General features: G+C 44.5%; 1 protein-coding gene across 1 annotated transcript in view; it reads left to right on the top strand.

Moving 5' to 3' along the window:
- Positions 1-19,571, top strand: part of LOC140191058 (voltage-dependent P/Q-type calcium channel subunit alpha-1A-like) — a 597,550-nt gene that overhangs the window by 492,899 nt on the left and 85,080 nt on the right. The window contains exons 35-39 of the mRNA XM_072248133.1: positions 1,009-1,125; positions 7,096-7,161; positions 11,072-11,169; positions 13,985-14,135; positions 16,783-16,910. Coding sequence (XP_072104234.1) covers positions 1,009-1,125; positions 7,096-7,161; positions 11,072-11,169; positions 13,985-14,135; positions 16,783-16,910 — 560 coding nt within the window. The remainder of the gene's footprint in view (positions 1-1,008; positions 1,126-7,095; positions 7,162-11,071; positions 11,170-13,984; positions 14,136-16,782; positions 16,911-19,571) is intronic.

Below are 19,571 nucleotides of genomic sequence, written 5' to 3'. Positions count from 1 at the left end.
CAAACGTTCACTGCATCTACCATCAGCACCATCTACAAGTGCATGGTCAACTTGGACAGCACACTTCTGTCACCTAGAAATGCCATCACCTGCAAGTTCCCTTCCGTGTGAGTCTCACACAGTCCTGGAAATGAATGCCAGTCTTTCATTGCCACTGGGTCTAAATCCTGGAACTACCTGTCCAACAGCACAGTGAGAGCATCTTCACCACATGATCTGCAGTGATTTAAAGTGGCATCACACCACCCCTTTCTCCAGGGCAATTATCAATGGCAGCAAATATTGAACAAGTCAGTGATGCCCATATATATCATGCAAGGTAATGAAAACAAAGCCTTACCTTTGAGAAATCCAGATGAGAAAGTCAGGAACCTGAGGCAGGGCAAGAGCAAAATTGAAATGATAATGTATACAGAAAGCTGGACATTAGGCAACAACAAGGTTAGGGATTTATTAGGCTAATTTTCTTCTCTCCTTTTTATTACTCTTTGCCTTTCAATGTGGGGGTGTTTGAGAGATGGGTCTCCCTGATAAATTGTCACATGAATGCAAACATTCATTTTCTGCATGCATTCCAAGGACTGCTGACTTATCGACCCCCAACCCCACCCAGCTCCTTTAAAAGGTTCTTGCCTTTTGTCCGTGCATGCCCATTGGAGTCTACACATAATTTAAGGAATTGTGGTTTGATATTTGTGGTGTGCTTGCCTATCTTGCTTTCTGTGCATCTTTGATGTATAGTAGACTCCACATTATGCCTTGCTCGTGTCAAAGAACAGTGCATTTGGTTGTGTTAAAAATATATATATATATATATATATAGATATATATGGAAATATTTATATATATTTTAACATTTTAATGAGGAAACCCGTTCTTTCCCATGATTGGATGATGGCCAGATTTGTTTATTGGGAGTGTTCTTCTAAGTGGCATTCTTGTCGAGTACAACCAGCGAGAACAGCAGGCGTTCACCTTTAACCATTATTGCTAACCTTACTTTTGCAGAAAAACATTATCAACCTGAGCTTCTTGCGGTTGTTCCGCGCTGCTCGGCTCATCAAGCTCCTGAGGCAGGGTTACACCATCCGTATCTTGCTGTGGACGTTCGTTCAGTCTTTCAAGGTAAAGGCCTGCTGCTCTTTTTGGTTTCTCACTGAGCCTTAAGGTGTCATCTCATGGTTGTTGTGCTATGCACTGATCAATGTTGCAGGTGTTGTGGTAACCACGGTGACACCACTGACATTTGCCATCTCTGCACTGTAACACTAACAGGATTTATGTACTTGCTAAATCCTGAAATTATTACTAAAAAACCTGGTGTTCTTTCTGCAAACCTTCTCCACCAAATCACGGGAAGGTAATAGAGCTGACAGGATTTCAGATTTTCAGATTCATTTGTTATCACGTACATTGAAACAAAGTGAAATGTGCCATGTGTTAATAACTAACACAGTATAAATAGGCTGGGGCGGCCTGTAAGTGCCAGCACACATTCCGCCACCAACATAACATGCACATCATGTTCGCAGAATACGCAAGCAACAACAACAACAGCAAAACAAGCCAGTTACCTACCACCCACCTACCCAGTTCTCAAACCTCAGGCCTTCAGCCTCCATTGGGCCTCGACTTCCAGACGGTTGTTAGCAATCCAGAGTAGTGGGACTGTTAACATGGCCGACACACAGATCTAGTGACCTGGTTTTGATCCTGACTTCCATGCTGTCTTACACTCAACCCATAACTGCTTGGGTTTCATCAGGGTGTTCTGGTTTCGCCCACATCTCAAACATGGGCTGGTAAGTAATTTGCTACTTAGTATTGGTAAGCGAATTAAAAAAAAAATCAGTGGAGGGATATTGATTAGCATGTACAATAGGGCAAGTGACAGAAGAGGGGAACAGAACCGATTAGATTGGCCTGGTCTGGTCACCATCCGACTTGCCAAAGGCGTAGTCAACACCAGAGTCCCAGGTGTGAAGGTCCACGAAAGGGCGCTTTTCTGACTCAGGTGAGCACAGGCAGTGTGTGGACTATTAGAAAAACAAGATGACTGTCTAGTAGTTTCAAAGTCATAACTACAAATACTGGCTTTTTATTCCAGATTTATTGAACTAAAATTGCTTCTCCGCTACATAGGTAGGATTTGAACTTGTATCTCTGGATCACTACTCCAGTTTTATTCCTCTTTGCATCCTATCTGCTGCTATTACTTCCTTTCTCTCGTGATGACCAGCTATCTAGCTGCAGTTTAACTAGAATACTAGTTGAATTGTGACCTACCTGTCTATTTGTTCTGAGCTTTGACCTATACAGGCAAGAATTTTGTACATTTCCTTTAATCACCTTTTCTACATTTTCTTTAGCCTTCAGGAAATCAGAATCATAGTTAATCTTCTACCCCAGCACTAGCCGCATGTCCCTGATTCCCTCAATATCGCAAAATCTCCCCTTCTCTGCCTTGAATATTCTCAATGACTGAGTCTCCACAGCCCTCTGCGATAGAGAACTCCAAAGAGTCTCCACCTTCTAACCTCTGATCTGTAACACTGGTTCTTATTTGAGAATTGACCCCATACTAGATACCACTGCTTAGAGAAGCATCATCCTAGTGTTTATCTTGTTAAACCTCATAAGAATTTCAATTTCCAAACAGATCACTTCTCATTCTTCCAAACTCTGGAGCATATTGGACCAGTCTGCTTAATCTCTCCTTAAAGGCAAACTTTCATTGTGTTCCCTCTACTGTAAGAATATCCGTCTTTAGGTAGGGAGACCAGATCCGTGGACAATATTTCAAGTGCATCTTATGAGGGCCCTATAATATTGCAACTAGAAATATTTACACTTGTAAATTTGAGCTTGTTATCATATGTGCAAGTCCATGTATACACAGGTGCAATGAAAAACTTGCTTGCAGCAACATCACAGGCACATAGCATCATATAAGCAGCATTCACATGAAAAACATGAGCTAAATGTAAATTAGACACAATTTATACAATAAAAGCACGATTAGATCAAAAAAATAAATTTAGTGCAAAGTGGTCACACTGTTGCTAAACTAGGGTTGTGTCAATTGGTTCAAGAACCAAATGGGCTTTCAAGGCATTGTACAATAAAGGCTACAGTCCTTCGCACCAGGTCCAGAGTCCCTTGCACAGTGCAGACAGTCAGGTGCTCTTCACAGACAAGGCATCCACCCTGAACCAGTGGTCAGAACATTTCCACACTCCCTTCAGCAGCAACCGCATGGTTCAAGACTCAGCAATTCATCGCATTCCCCAACAGCCAGAGAAAACAGAACTGGACAAGATTCAAACTCTAGAAGAGACAGTCAAGGCCATAGAGCAGCTGAAAAGTGGCAAGGGAGCAGGAGTTGATGGAATCCTACCTGAGATTTGGAAGCATGGGGGCCCAGCGTTACACAACAAACTCCACGAGTTCTTTGCTGCTGGGAACAAGGTAAACTACCACAGGACCTCCGTGATGTAGTCATCATCGCCCAGTATAAGAACAAGGGGGAAAAGTCCGATGGCTCCAACTACTGGGGGATAACTCTTCTCTCTATCCCAGGAAAAATCCTCGCAAGAGTACTCCTGAACAAACTGGTGCCCATCATTGCAGAACACCACCTCCCAGAGAGCCAGTGTGGCTTCAGAGCCAACAGGAGCACCATCGACATGGTATTTGTTCTCAGGCAGCTACAAGAGAAATGTAGGGAACAGAACAAGGGATTGTATGTGACGTTTTCCGACCTTACCAAAGTGTTCGACATCGTGAGCAGGGAAGGTCTGTGGCAAATCGTGGAACGACTGGGATGCCCCCAAAGTTCCTCAGCATGGTCATCCAGCTACATGAAGATCAGAGTTGCCAAGTCAGACACAACGATGACCTCTCAGAACTCTTCCCAATAGGCAACGGAGTAAAGCAAGCTGCGTCCTCGTGCCAACTCTCTTCACCATCTTCTTCAGCATGATGTTCGAAAGGGCCACAGAAGACCTTGATGATGAGGACGGTGTCTACGTCCGATACTGCACCGATACCAGCCTCTTCAACCTGAGGCGAATACAGACCCACACCAAGACATTGGAGCAACTCATCCCAGAGCTACTCTTCGCCAACGATGCTGCCCTTGTTGCTCAGACAGAGACAGCCCTGCAGCATTTAACATCCTGCTTCACAGAGGCTGCCGAGCTCTTCGGACTGGAAGTCAGCTTGAAGAAGACAGAAGTTCTCCATCAGCCCGCACCTCAGGAAGATTACTACCTCCCCACATGACCATCGGTGAGGTAGAGCTGAAGACAGTCCACCCGTTCAGCTACCTGGGGTGCACCATCTCGTCAGATGCCAAGATCAACAAAGAGATTGACAACAGACTGGCAAAGGCAAAAAGCACATTCAGCAGGCTGTATAAGAGAGTCTGAAACAACAAGCACTTGAAGAAAGGCACAAAGATCAGCGTGTACAGAGCCGTTGTACTGACCACCCTTCTGTACGGCTCCGACTCGTGGGTCACCTACCATCACCACCAACTCCTTGAGCGTTTCCACCAGCGCTGCCTCTGCACCATCCTCAACATCCACTGGAGTGACTTCATCACCAACATCAAAGTCCTCGAACAGGCGGAGATCACCAGCATCGAGGCCATGCTGATGAAGATGCAGCTGCGCTGGGCAGGGCACGTCTCCAGGATGGAGGATCATTGCCTGCCCAAGATTGTGCTGTATGGCAAACTCTCCACTGGCCACCGTGACAGAAGGACACCGAAAAAGAGGTACAAGGACTCCCTGAAGAAATCCCTTGGTGCCTGTCACATTGACCATCGCCAGTGATCTAATCTAGCCTCCGATCGCGAGGCCTGGCGACACATCATTCTCCTCCTTCGAGAACGCACGCAGGGCTGGCATTGAGGACAAAAGGAGAAGGAGGAAGAACCGTGACACAGCAGCACCAAACCCAGAACAGAATTTCCCTTGCAGCCGCTGTGGCCAGACCTGCCTGTTCCGTATTGGCCTCATCAGCCATCAGCAAACCTGCAGCAGATGTGGGCAGCCCCCTTAAATCTTCGTTCGCGAAGCCAAGCCATGATGATGACAATAAAGGCTAACACTCAGGCTTTCAAATTGCTAGCTCTATCTGCACTAATTATCAGAGATTTGTTTTTATGGATACCCAACTCCCTCTGAACTCTATCATCTTCCAGCCTCTTGAAAAATAAAACTTTGGTTCTCTAATGCATATTCCCTCACCTTGATCACCTTTCCAGACACACAGATCAGATTTCACCCCTTCTCACCTGTGTCAATCTTTCCCCTTATTGCTCAGAATTTAATGATCCAATCGCTTTTCTCAGCCTGAGTACTGACTTGAAAGCTTTTTCTTTGTTGAGTTGTTTTAATAGGAATGGTTGAGTGAGTCAGGAACTTTTAATCAGTTAATTCTGTGTCTGGTACCTAAAATATGCTCCCAGAATGACCATTAGGGCACAAGACATAGGAGCAGAATTAAGCCATCTGGCCCATCAAATCCTCTCTGCCACTCCATCATGGCTGATTTATTATCCCTCAACCCATTCTCCTCCCTTCTCCCCTTAACTATTGATACAATTACTAATTAAGAACCCATCAACCTCTGCTTTAAGTATACCCAACGAATGATACATAACACATAGATAATGAAGAATTGAATGGAATTAGAATCAAACTTGACAGGAGACCATTCGGTTCCTCAAATCAAATCTGATTTCCTGTGGGCCCAATTCCATGGTCTTTCTCCTGTTCTTGTGAGTTATTCTGTCACAAGTGCCTATGTATTCTGGATGTCCTGCTTGGTTCTGTTTCCACCACCTGTACAGGAAGTTAAGTCCAGCTCTTTCCTCTTTGAGCAAAGAAAAGTTCACCCTCACATTACCTTTGTACCTGTCGCTCAATATTTCAAAACCATGCTTCTTTGCACCTTAGTCATCTGTTTTTGGGAGCAGCCTCTCTCTATCTGTCACATTTACAACTCTTGTCCATCATTTTGTCACGGGATTTGTAACCTCAAAAATTGCAAATTGTTGGGACTCTGGTACGTTTTGCCATGAACATTCACCACAGCAGCAGGTAGTGTTCACCTCTATCAGACCTCCTCTCAAGCTAACCCCAGCTTCTCCAGTGTAATTCCGTTGCTGAATTCCCTCATTCCCGGATATTTGTTTAGCCCTTTTTAGGACATTCACACACTTCCTAAGACTCTGTGACTACAATTGAATGCTACATTCCAGTACAGACTAGCCAGTGTTTTGGAAATGTTCAACGTATCCTCGCAACACACATCAAAGTTGCTGGTGAAGGCCAGGCAGCATCTCTAGAAAGAGGTACAGTCGACGTTTCAGGCCGAGACCCTTCGTCAGGACCAACTAAAGGAAGAGCTAGTAAGAGATTTGAAAGTGGGAGGGGGAAGGGGAGATCCAAAATGATAGGAGAAGACAGGAGAGGGAGGGATGGAGCCAAGAGCTGGACAGGTGATTGGCAAAAGGGATATGAGAGGATCATGGGACAGGAGGCCTAGGGAGAAGGAAAAGGGGGGGGGGAACCCAGAGGATGGGCAAGGAGTATAGTCAGAGGGACAGAGGGAGAAAAAAGAGAGAAAAAGAATGTGTGTATATAAATAAATAACGGATGGGGTACGAGGGGGAGGTGGGACATTAGCAGAAGTTAGAGAAGTCAATGTTCATTCCATCAGGTTGGAGGCTACCCAGACGGAATATAAGGTGTTGTTCCTCCAACCTGAGTGTGGCTTCATCTTTACAGTAGAGGAGGCCGTGGATAGACATATCAGAATGGGAATGGGATGTGGAATTTAAATGTGCAGAATTCCTCGTGTTTGCGTTCAACGTATCCTCCCTGTTTTTGTACTCGTTGCACAATTTATGAAACCAAGGACCCACGTTTCATTAACGACTCACTCAGCCTACCCTAACACTTTCAAGGATTAATGCACAGATCGCTAGGATCTGCACAAGCTTCATAGCCGTGCCAATTACTGTCGTTCCTTGTTCCTCTGCCAAGGCGTACTGTTACCTGTGCGGCTGGTTTTGTTTTTCAGGCCTTGCCTTACGTCTGTCTACTAATCGCAATGCTGTTCTTCATTTATGCCATCATTGGAATGCAGGTGAGTCAAGGTTCCTCTTCATCACCTGTGGGTACATGAAAGGGGGAAAGAGAACGTCCTGAAACTTCACACAGGGCTTTAGTTCATACAATATTAAATTGGTTTGCAATAGGTCTTCACTGTCCCCGAAGCTGTAAGGTTGAGTTTTGAGTATCAGGAAGCGTTGAGAAAGTCAAGAAGCACAAACTAAGGCAGGCAGCAAAGGTAGAACAAAGCCTGGGCACAGTGGTAGAAATGGAACCACGCACATTGGTGATTCCATCAATATGAGCTCTAAGGGTCCAAAACATGATGTTGGTTGGTTGAGATCCCATGCCAGGGTGATGACTGGGGTCTGTAGCCAGCTAATGAAGCTTTGTGATACGGACTGAGACCTTCAGAGCAGCCAAGTTAGTCAGAGGAAATTCCAGATATTTCGATCCAGAGTAAACATTCTTCAAGTTTTGAGTACAGTTCTGGTCATAGAGCCGTAACAGAATGGAAATAGGCTTTTTTGTCCAACTCATCCATGCCGACTGTGTTGCCCAGTAAGTGAGTCCCACCTATCCCCGTTTGACCCATAGCCCCCTCAACCTCTCCTATCCATGTACTCATCTAGATGGTTTTTAAATGTTGCTACTGTACCTGCCTCAAACACTATTCCTGGCAGCTCATTCCAAATGCACAAGTTACCCCTGATGTCCCTTTCAAATGTCTCACCCTTGATCTTAAACCAATGCCCTCTTGTTTTTAGCATTCCCCCCTGCCCCCACTGGGGTAATAAACTATGTTCTTTCACCCTGTCTTTGCCCCTCATGATGTTTTATACTTGTAACAGGTCACCCTTCAGTCTCCTGTGTTCCAGGAAATACAGTCCTAATCTATGCAACCTCTCCTTACAACTCAGGCCCCCAACACCTGGGAACATCCTTGTAAATCCTTTCTGCACTGCTTCTAGTTGAAAAACATCTTTCCTATAACAGGGTGACAAAAACTGTTCATAATACTCCCAAGTGCAGCCTCACCTACATCTTGTATAACTGCATCAGGACTTCCCAACTCCTATACTCAATGCCCTAAATGATGAATGCCATACGCCTTCTTTAGCACCATATCTACCTGTGACACCACTTTCAGCGAACTATGCAGGTCCCTCTGTTCATTAGCACACCCCAGGGCCCTTCCATTAACTGTATAATATAACACCACAGTACAGGAAGGATGAGAAGATTTGGAAAAGGGGTTGCCTAGATTAGAGAGCATTAGCCGTATTTGGATTGTTTTCTCTGGAGCAAAGTTTCTGAAATTTCTTCCATGAAGTAACATCCAATAGCCCTGAAGAAAAGTTTCGGTCCAAAACGTCAACTGTTTATTCACTTCCATAGATGCTGCCTGACTGCTGACTTCCTTCAGCATTTTATGTGTGCTGCTTTGATCCAGAAAATTTGCCAGTCCAATTCCATGAATGTTCCAAGTGTAGTGGATTAGTGGAGTTTCACTGTAAATGGGTTGATGTTAAATCTTGAAGTAATTCATCAGCAAGTTGTTTTCACCACTGTTATCAGACTATTGAATGGTTCCCTAGTACAAGATAGACTGTTGACTTCACAATCTACCTCGTTATGATTTTATATCTTATTGTCTACCTGCTCTGCATTTCCTCTGTAGCTATTGCACTTTATTCTGCGTCTGTTATTGCCTTACTTTGTACTTCCTCAAAGTACTGTGTAATAATTTCAAAGGTTCATTTTATTATCAAAGTATGTATGCAGTATAACAACTCTGAGATTCATCTTAGCCAGATAGCCACAAAACAAAGAAAAACAATGAAAGGCATTGAAAGAAAGACATCAATCCCGTTATCCCAACACACAAAAAACAGAAAAAAAACAGAAACTCTCAAACCCCAAACCCCCAACCCTCTCCTCCAAACAAAAACTAACAGATCACCCACACGGAAAAACAGCAATCAAGAACATTGACCCCCCCCCAACCCCCTCTCTCACACATACATAATATCGCCCACCCGAAAAACAGCAAAAAGGATATCAAACCCCAAACCCCCAACATGCCAACTGGCAACAAGAAAGAAAACACAAAACCGAAGGAGACCAATATGAACTACAAGCAACACACACAAAATGCTGGAGGAACTCAGCAGGCCAGGCAGCAGCTATGGAAAAGGATACAGTCGACATTTCAGGCCAAGACCCTTCAGCAGGACTGGAGAAAAAAAGATGAGATTTAAAAGGTGGGGGAGGGGAGAGAGAAAAACACAAGGTAATAGGTGAAACTAGGAGGGGGAGGGATGAAGTAAAGAGCTGGGAAGTTGATTGGTGAAGGAGATACAGGGGGCCTCTGATAGAAGAGAACAGAAGGCCATGGAAGAAAGATGTGGGGGTGGGGATGTATTACCAAAAATTCGAGAAATTGATGTTCATGCCATCAGGTTGGAGGCTACCCAGACGAAATATAAGGTATTGTTCCTCCAACCCAAGTGTGGCTTCATCGCGACGGTATAGGAAGCCATGGATTGACATATTGGTATGGGAATGGGAAGTGGAATTAAAATGGATGGCCACTGGGAGATCCTGCTTCTTCTGGCGGACGGAGTGTAGGTGCTCAGCAAAGCGGTCTCTCAATCTATGTCAGGTTTCTCCGATATACAGGAGGCCACATCAGGAACACTGGATACAGTTTATGACCCCAACAGACTCACAGGTGAAGCATCGCCTCACCTGGAAGGGCTTTTTGGGCCTTGAATGGTGAAGTATGAACTACAGTTAGTTTGAGCTGTAGTCCACATCAATAATCACATAAATCTCAGCAACCACTCAAACACCGTGGCCTTGATTCAAAAACGGCAACCTCTTACAATGATTTGATCTATATGAATAGCATGTAAAACAACCTTTCCACCCTGGTACATGTGACAAGAATAATCCAATTCTATTTCCAAATATGAGTATCCACAATGCAGATAAGTTGCTATTTTCATTAGTGTTTGTAAAGAACATGGAACCTTGGACCGTGTTCTACCCATCAAGTTGTCAGGTAAATGATGTATGGATAAACACACCAGACGTGCTGGAATGGTCAGTGTTGTCCAATGGTTGGTCATGGCTTCCACTGTAGCCACTCATAGTAGATATCACTGGACACTGGGGCAAAATTGACCATGTAACAGCATAGCCAACTTCACCTACTCCTCCCCTGACCCATCTTTCCCGTTCAGCAATGATCAGTCACCAAGCTCCCCAGAAGTGATGGGTTAGGGCTACAGAGATAGACTTACTTGCACCACTGAGTTAGAAACAATTCGTGACTTAAAGGCAAACAGCCTTAAATTCCTGTAGAATATGGTGCTGTGGCCCAACTAATGTTTGGTACAATTTGAGCATGAATTTCACCCACACATTTTCTTAACCTCCCTTATCTATCTGTCCTACTGTCTTCAAGGATCTGCATACAATACATTCTCTCTGTTCCTCTACAATATCCTACCAATTGATGTATATTGTTTTCTTGCTTTCCCAGGCTCACTACTTCACATATCACCAGACTGAATCCCATTCTCCATCATGTATCCCTGCACAACTAACCAGAACATATCTACTCATCTTCCTTTCACTTACAACCCCAGCTTGCAACCACCCATTACTCTCTCTCGAACCTAAAATATTGAAGACTTGCAGTCTTTATCCCGTTGAGTAACAGTGGGTCTGAGGGTCTGAGGTTCAGTGCGGACTCTGTTCTCTTCTAGCCTCACTGTGTGGAGAGTCACTCTCTGTTGGGTATAGGTGTGTGATAATCCAGCGCTGTGTCCTGCTGGCAGAACTTTTCTTTCCTCTTTCTCCTGCTATGGAAAGACGTCCCAGTCTTAGAATCTAATGAGGTGTTCAAAATCTTAGGCTGTTGTTTGATTTTGTAGGTGTTTGGAAATATTGCTGTGGACGATGATGAAGATAGTGAGATCAACCATCACAACAACTTCAGGACATTCCTCCAGGCCTTGATCCTTCTTTTCCGGTGTGTAGCAGTAACTTGATTAATTATTTGTCTTTCTCTTGCTTTTTTCTGATGCCTGAATGTTTCTCTGGTCACCAGCTTTCTCTCCAGCATTTACCCCTCCTGTCCAAGACTCTGGTGACTCACAGACACAAAGCATTAACATGCTTCCCAGCCAGGTGTTCCAAACTGGGGTCTATTTTCCTCCTCAGTTAACGATGGAGGTCCATGGCATAAAAAAGGTTGGGAATCCCCCGATCCCAGTGAATACAAACCTCTCCACTTTTAACATTCATTTCTAGCTTGAAATGGAGGGCTGGTAATGGAGGTGATAGGGGTAGGTGTTCCCTTGTGTTCCCATGACATAGGAGGGCATTTGACCCATTGAGTGCATTGCAGCTCTTAGAGTGATCTCATTTCCCCAATTCCGTTGCCTGTTCTTTCTCACCTCCTTCCTCAATTCCCCATTCATCCACTACACTGCTGATTAATCTACCAACTTGCACATCTTTGGGATATGGGTGCAGCCAAGGAAAATCCAAACCAGAATGTGCAACCTCCACATGGACAGTAACAGAGATTAGGATTGAACCCAGACTCTTGGAGCTCTGAGGCAGCAGCACTACCTATTTTGCCTGAAACAGACAATTTATAATTGGGGGACATGTGTACGATGTGGTGGGGTGCATCACAGCTCAAAGGCTGAAAGAAGGACAACTTACATTTCTGTAGGAGCACCAAATATTTCACAGTCAACAAAGTAATTTGGAACTATAGTAGTCTCTGGTGTGATGTAGGAAATGTAATATCAAATATGCATAAGTCAAGTTCCCACACACAGTAGTGTGCTATTGGCCTGCAGTGGTAGAAGACTGAACATACCGTAGGTCGTGGTCAGAACAGTGCACTGTGGAACCCTTTAAATCCTCTTGACAGCAGACAGGGTCTTGGCTTAATAACTGACCTAGAACACAGCACCTGTAGCAGTGTGACAATTCCTCAGTACCACATAGTGTGATAGCTGAGACCTGTTTGGAATGGGTGAAGAAACTCCCCAACTCAGAAGCAACTGTGGATCACACTGAGAACTGCCTGAGCCACCAGTAAGGGTTAGTGAATCACTTGCCCGGAAATAAAGGAACTTTCTCTACTAACCCTGGCCAGAGACAGAGGAAGAGAGTTACTGATCTAACACAGCAAGGCAGCACAGTGGTGCGATTAGCAGAGACATTACTGCACAGCTCCAGCGACACGGTTAATCCTAACACTGTGTGGGATTTGCACGTTCTCCCTGTGACTATCTGTATTTCCTCTGGGTGCTCTGGTTTCCTCCCACATTCCAAAGGCATGCAGGTTGGTTGGTTGGTTAATTGACTGATGTAATTTGCCCCTAGTGAGGGGGAGAATTAATGGGAATGTTAGAAGCATAAATGGATGCTTGTATTCCCATTTCCATCTCTCACCTTATTTCCTTACCTGTCCATCACATCCCTTTGGTGCTCCTTCCCTTTCTTACATGGCCTTCTCACCTCTCCTATCAGATTACCCCCTTCTCCAGCCCTCTATCTCTTTCACCAATTGACTTCCCAGCTCTTTACCTCACCCCTCCCCCTCTCCCAGTTTCACCTATCACCTACCACCTTGTATTTTTTCCTGTCCCACCTTCTTACTCTGACTTCTCATCTTGTTTCTCCAGTCCTGATGAAGAGTCTCAGCCCAAAACGTTGACTGTTTACTCTTCCACAGATGCTGTCAGGCCTGCTGCATTCCTCCAGCATTTTGTGTGTGTTTCTTGGATTTCTCCTTGTTTGTGTTTGCATTTCTGTGATGCTACACACTATATTTACCCAATGATCCATGAGTGAGTTCACAGCAGGTATTGCTGCATGGGTAGATGTTCTAACCCAGCAGGACTTTAAATTGTTTATTCCAGGACTTGGTTACAGTTTTGGAAGCTTGTGAAATATGTGTAGATGAGAGCTGAGAAGGGATTATTTTTCACTCAAAGTGAGGTGGATCTTTCTACCCGACACAAGCCCACACCACATCCAAAATGTAGATTCACCAGGGACTGTAGATGTTGGAATCTGTAGTAAAATACAAACCTCTGGAGGAACTCAGCATGTCAAGCTGCGTCTGTGGAGGGAAGTGGTGACAATCAGTGTTTTGGGTCGAGACTTCTCATCTGGACTTGTCTGCAGTCCAGATGAAGGGTCTATACTCAAAACATCCTCTGTCCATTTCCCTCCACAGATGCCACCTGACCCTCTGAGTTTCTCCAGCAACTTTTAAAACGCACCCTCACAAGATCTCGATGTTCGATAACCCAGAATGCCGCGGACAGTGTGCTAGGAAGAGTATTAAGCTGCACAGGTGCCTTTTGTTGCCACTTGTGGTCCACCTTTTAAATTTGGTGAGCATTTCTGCATCCATCCACCCATTCAGGCTGCCAGTGCCAGACCATCTTCACCCTCTGGGTGAAGAAATACCTCGTCTACAAGAGATTCTGCAGATGCTGGAAATCTTGAGCATCACACACAAAATGCTGGAAGAACTCAGCAGCGCAGTCAGCTATAGAGGCGAATAAACAGTCGACATTTCAGACCAATAACCTTCATCAGGATCCTCCTACACATCCTGCAGTTTGATTACAAAATCCCCAAGTCACAATCAAATCTGAGGAGTAAACTGTTTGAAGTTCTTTCTGGGTAGAAATGTTCAGATTTGTTCAGGAGTGTGTGAGTGTGAGTGTATGTACGCATGTATGTGTGATATATATACCCACCCAATTGGAAGGAAAGACCAGTAGGAGTTAACATATCTCCATGTGTTTCAGGAGTGCGACAGGAGAGGCGTGGCACAGCATCATGTTATCATGCTTAGGTGGCAAACCATGCGACCCTCGATCTGGCATTGTAGGGAACGAGTGTGGCAACGAATTTGCCTATTTCTACTTTGTCTCCTTTATTTTTCTCTGCTCTTTCCTGGTAAGTACTTCCATATACATGTCTGCCCCAATATCTAAATTTGGAGATGTGCTGATACATGTCTATATTCTGGGCTACTCCGAGCCTGCGGATTGCTTGAGACTAGGAGTTCTGGGAAGCTGCGGACTGGGTGCCCTCACTAAACTGGACATGGGCACGATGGCTCCAGCTGTATCCGGAATCACCAGGCTCTGTAAAGAGAGGTGGTTTGGCTCAGATTGGAAGCAGAGCACGTTGCTGCTCCTGTGTTCATCACAAATTGGATCATGCCCATTAACAGATGCAGCATAGCCTGGGTTACACAGTTAGATAAAAATTAAAATTTTATAACCATATAAATCAAGAGTTTTATATAATGTGGCTGACTTCATAGCCACCACTCAAAATATGTGCAAGTTTAGCACAGTGGTAGAGCTAGTAGAATTGTTTCCAGCAAGTTGGATTTAATACTGATGCCCAATGCTGCTTGTGTACAGTTTGTGTGTTTGCTCTGTTACTGTGGGGGGGGGGGTCCTTTGGGTACTCCTGTTTCCTCCTGCATCCTAAAGACTTGAAGGCTTGTAGGTTGGTTGGCTGGTGTAAATTTCCCCAAGAGTGTGTAGGTATGGAATAGATCCTGGGGTTATTGGACAGAGTATAAAGTGGGTCAGTGCAGAGATGAAGGGCCTGTCTCCATGCTCCTTGACATACAGAAAATCTGTCATTCAATTTCATCTTAGGTTCTGCACCCTTTGTGCCTTTCCATTGGTTTCTTATCCTCTCAGTTTCTACCTTGGACCTACAGAGCTAACAAAAGTGATTGCCGCCATGTTTCTCTGCATCAGTTCCCATTTTCCAAAAGAAATTACACGATTTTCTTGACATTTTCATTCACCTTGATTTTTTTCAACCGTAAATATTACATTTCCACTTTGGGTTTTATGCCCCTTCAAAAGAATATGGAATCCTTTCAAGTACTGCCACTGCTGCGGTTGAGGAAAGCCTGCAGCCATTTTGTGCACAGGAAGATTCCAGCCCCCAAACAGCAGTGTGATCAGGGACAGACCATCTATTTCAGTGATATTGATTGAGCACTGGGTGTTGGCCCAAACACCAGGGAGAACCCGCGGCCTTCTTTTCTGAAATAGTGAAATGGGATCATCTACATTCACCTGAGAGACCACACAAGGCCTGGGTTTCACATTTCTTCCAAGGGATAGCATCAGCAACAGTACAACCCCTCCTCAGTGTGGCATTGTGTCAGCTTAGATCTTAATGCTCCAGTCACTGGAGGGGGACTTCAACACACAACCCATAGACCCAAGTATCTCACAAACTGCTGACCTCCTGGTATTTTCATGCATAACAGACTCTAGTGTTTACAAAGAATGGTGTGAATAACAAAAACAAAAGCCAGTGAGTGTCAGTTCTGGGACCGAAGGGGGAGGGGATTTTGACTCAGACCATGAGAGGCCTGCGTCGGGCATTTTCATGCCTTACAAGGCGCAGATTGGAAGCCTGTGTGGGGCACCACTCCTCACACAGACACTAGAGCAATGTGTGGTTAAGTGCCTTGCTCAAGGACACAAAAACGCTGCCACAGCTGAGGCTCGAACTGGCGACCTTCAGATCACTAGACGAACACCTTAACCACTTGGCCACGTGGTTAAGGGATCAAAAACACCTTGTTAATGAGAGAGGTCAGAGAAGGATGGCCAGACTGGTTCAATCTGACAGGAAGGCGACGGTAACTCAAATAACCACGTGTTACAACTGTGCAAAGAAACATCTCTGAAATGAATCTTGAAGTGGATGGACTACAGCAGCAGAAAACCACAAACATATGCTCAGTGGCCACAGGAAGTACCCAATAAAGTTGCCACTGAGTATATTATGACACAGTAGGGGGCCATTCAGCCCATTAGGTCCCTATCAGCTCCCATCAGAACACTCAAATCAGCCCCATTCCAGAAACTCATTATGTCTGTGTTACCCCCTCCCTTCCCCCCACCCCACATGCCCATCAACTCCCTTTTCATTCTTTTGTCTTAGTTCCTCTAACGGTCAATTGACAGTGAATGGTTAGCCCACCAGCACATCTTTGGGATGTGGGAGGAAGTTGGAGCACCATGGAGAAACCCATATGGTCACAGAAGGAACGTGCAGGCTCCACACAGACAGCACTAGGGGCCTGGATCAGACCCAGGCTTCTGGCTGCCCCACCTTTTACACTTCGCTGTGAAGTAACTCATTAAAGTACTGACAGTCCTTCAGTTAGTATTGGTTAATCATTGTTACAGGTACTGAGATGCAGTGAAAAACTTTTGCTTGTGTGCCATCCAGATCATCCCACATTGAGGAAGTAAACAGAAAAACATGCAGCGTTATATTTATGGAGGAAGTGCAGTACAGGGAAAAAAATTAAAGATTTGAACAACACACACAAAATACTAGAGGAACTCAGCAATTCAGGCATCATCTATGGAGAAGAATAAATAGTTGATGTTTTGGATCCAAAATGCCAAATTGATTATTTCCTCCATAGATGCTGCCCGACTTACTGAGTTTCTCCAGCATTGTGTGTATCGCTCAAGATTCCAGCATCTGCAGAATCTCTTGTGTTTAAAATGAAGTTTTGTGCTTTTTTTTTTGCTGTTTCCTACATCAGATGTTGAACCTTTTTGTTGCTGTCATCATGGACAACTTTGAATATTTGACAAGGGACTCGTCCATCCTGGGCCCCCATCACCTGGATGAGTATGTCAGGGTCTGGGCTGAATACGACCCAGCTGCCCGGTAAGTCTGAGTCTGAAGCAAGTTTACTTCTGGTGTAGGATTCTAGGAGATGGGAACAGAAATAGCAAGCCACATAGACAGATGTGCCAGAAGCAGTTTATCTTCATACCCAGCACCTACTTGGGAGTTGTTGAACAGTCTGTAGTGTCCCCAGCTCAGATCCAAGTGATGCAATTGTAGGCGAGTGGCTCTAGCAATCTGCAGCGCCTTCTTGAGTACCTGGTTAAAAGTGCTTTTTCACAGATCATAGAACAGTACAGCACAGGAAAAGACCCCTTGGCCCACAAGGTTGTTCAAAGACTCCTTCCTTGAAGAGGGTGAGATCTCTCTGTCCCCACCCCTTCACTATCCAGGAATCTTGCAAATGATCAGGTGAGTTGGTTGAGAATTTTGTCATTCCAGGCCTTAAACTGCAGGTGGCTTGAGCAACACTTTTCCTGATAAGATATTTTCCTTAAAAATCTGTTCTAGCCTCACAAGTTCCGTGGTTGAGCGGGTCTGCACGTAGTGTGCAGTGGAACGCAGTAAGTATACTCTCTGCAGTCTCCCTGCTCTCCCTTTCAGAAAGTGCTGCCAGTTTATGGTAGAACACAGTCCACTCGATAAACTTTAAAAAACTTCAGACACTTCCTTAAACATTTTCAACAGACCGCTAGAGAACCCTATTTCATGAACTCATCTCCCTCCTGTCAGAACACTTGCTCCTATTCTCAATCAACAATCCCACTTAATGCAGTGCTGCAGCATTGATGTTGATGAGGTCCCAGGGAGCAAGTGTACTCTGTGTGTGCACAAAGTCTTAGGATTAATGAAAATGTTGCTTCCAAAGGTACAATATCTCCCTCCATTGGTGCACTGTGTTTTCTTTGAACAAGCACCATGCTGCCCTTGCTTAACTATTCTGGGCAGTTACGATAGCTGAAGACTCAGGAGGTGGCCGGGACTGGTTATGAAAACTGGTGATTTAATTTTCCAGTGCCAGACATGGTCGACATGGACAGGTTGGACTGAAGGGCCTATTTTCTCTGCTTACAGCTCTATAATTCGATGTCCAACACATTCGTAAATCTTAGAACACAGAACAGTATAGCACACAATAAGGCCATTCAGCCAATTAGCTTCTGGTGGGTTGTCCCTTCACCTTCTGGTAATGGGATGAATGAGAGAACCAACATCCCCAGATGGGCATGTGTCTACAGCACAATGCCAATTGGTTTATCTTCATTTTAGTTCAGAGAAGGAAACATGGAAAGACCACCACTACTCAGATAGGAGCCACTATCTCCACCGTGGAGGAGGACGTGTCTGGATGAGTGAAAGGAATAATAACAAAGCCCTCTCCATGTGTCCAGAAAAGAGACAAACTATAGAATAAATCTGTCAATGTTTACTTTGCAACCACATCTAGTATAAAATAGATTGTGGAATGAGTAGAATCTGAGGAAACAGTCCATTTTCTGTTTGACCCCTCATGTCACATTGCCACTAAAGGTGGCATTGAGTCTCCTGCCACTTCCCAGCTCTTGGTCTGCAGTCTTGCAAATTAAACAAGGCCTGAAGTGCTCTTTTGAAATATGATGAGAGTTGCTGCCTCCACCAGGGAGTGAAAGTACTTTTTCTAGAATTACCATGAATTTAAGCCGTCTGGGTATTGATTGAGTTCTGCCATGGAAATGGGCCTTCATCTTCCATTCTGTCTAAACCAGTTAATTCTTTCTCCACATCCTCTGCTCCAAAGAAAACAATCACAGTTTGAACAGTCTGTTCCGCAAGTAACTTCCCCATCCTTAGTGACATCCTTCTATCTCCAATAAAAACTGAAAAAAACTCAGCAGGTCAGGCACCATCTGTGAAGTTAACACTTCAGGTCAAAGTCCTTTCATTAGAATTGGGAACAATTAGAAATTGAACATGCTTTAAGTTGCAGAGAGAGTAGTGAAGATTTATAAATCACAGCTGATTTGTAAACTGTAAAACTGTAAGAAACCTTTTCCTATAACAGGAGTCAAAACTTAGGGGACATAATATTAGGGTAAGGGGTGAGAGGTGGAGAAGGGATCTGAGGATCTGAGAATCTTTTTCTCCCAGAGTATGGTTGGAATGTGTAACACACTGCCTGAGGAGAATGGAAGTGGGTACTTTCACATGTAGGAAGTATTTAGATAAGCATTTGAATTGCCAAGGCATATGGATCAAGTCCTAGTTTATGGATTAATATAGACAGTTGATTGATGGTCAGCCAAAAGATTTGTATCTGTGCTTGCTTACTTACTTACCACTGACATTTAGGTGGTGGTCTTGATGGTGTTCAGGTCTTCCTTCATCTAGCCAGTAGCTTCCTCTTGATTTTCACTACTGTCGGCCATGCAAGTCCTGGTGGAGACTCAGGAATACCATCACATACAGATATAGAAGGATTCTTGATTGCTATTTCTGTAACTGTTTTGTTTGGCCAGTCAGGGTTGATATACTTGAGTTTTGTAACTGTGCTTTATGACTCTTGTGACAGAGAGAGAAAAAATGCGTGTTGGATCTTTGTATCTTTAGAAATACTCAACAGGTTAGCCAACATCTGTGGAGAGAGAATCACATAACAGATCAGATAAGCTGTAGTTAACAAGCCTTCACTACCCTCTCTCCACCCCTCTCCTTTCTCCGCAG

This window comes from Mobula birostris, chromosome 32 (assembly GCF_030028105.1).
Source record: "Mobula birostris isolate sMobBir1 chromosome 32, sMobBir1.hap1, whole genome shotgun sequence".
NCBI classification, from domain to species: domain Eukaryota; kingdom Metazoa; phylum Chordata; class Chondrichthyes; order Myliobatiformes; family Myliobatidae; genus Mobula; species Mobula birostris.
Note: the sequence above shows the minus strand (reverse complement) of the source record. Positions and strands in the feature narration are given on the sequence as shown.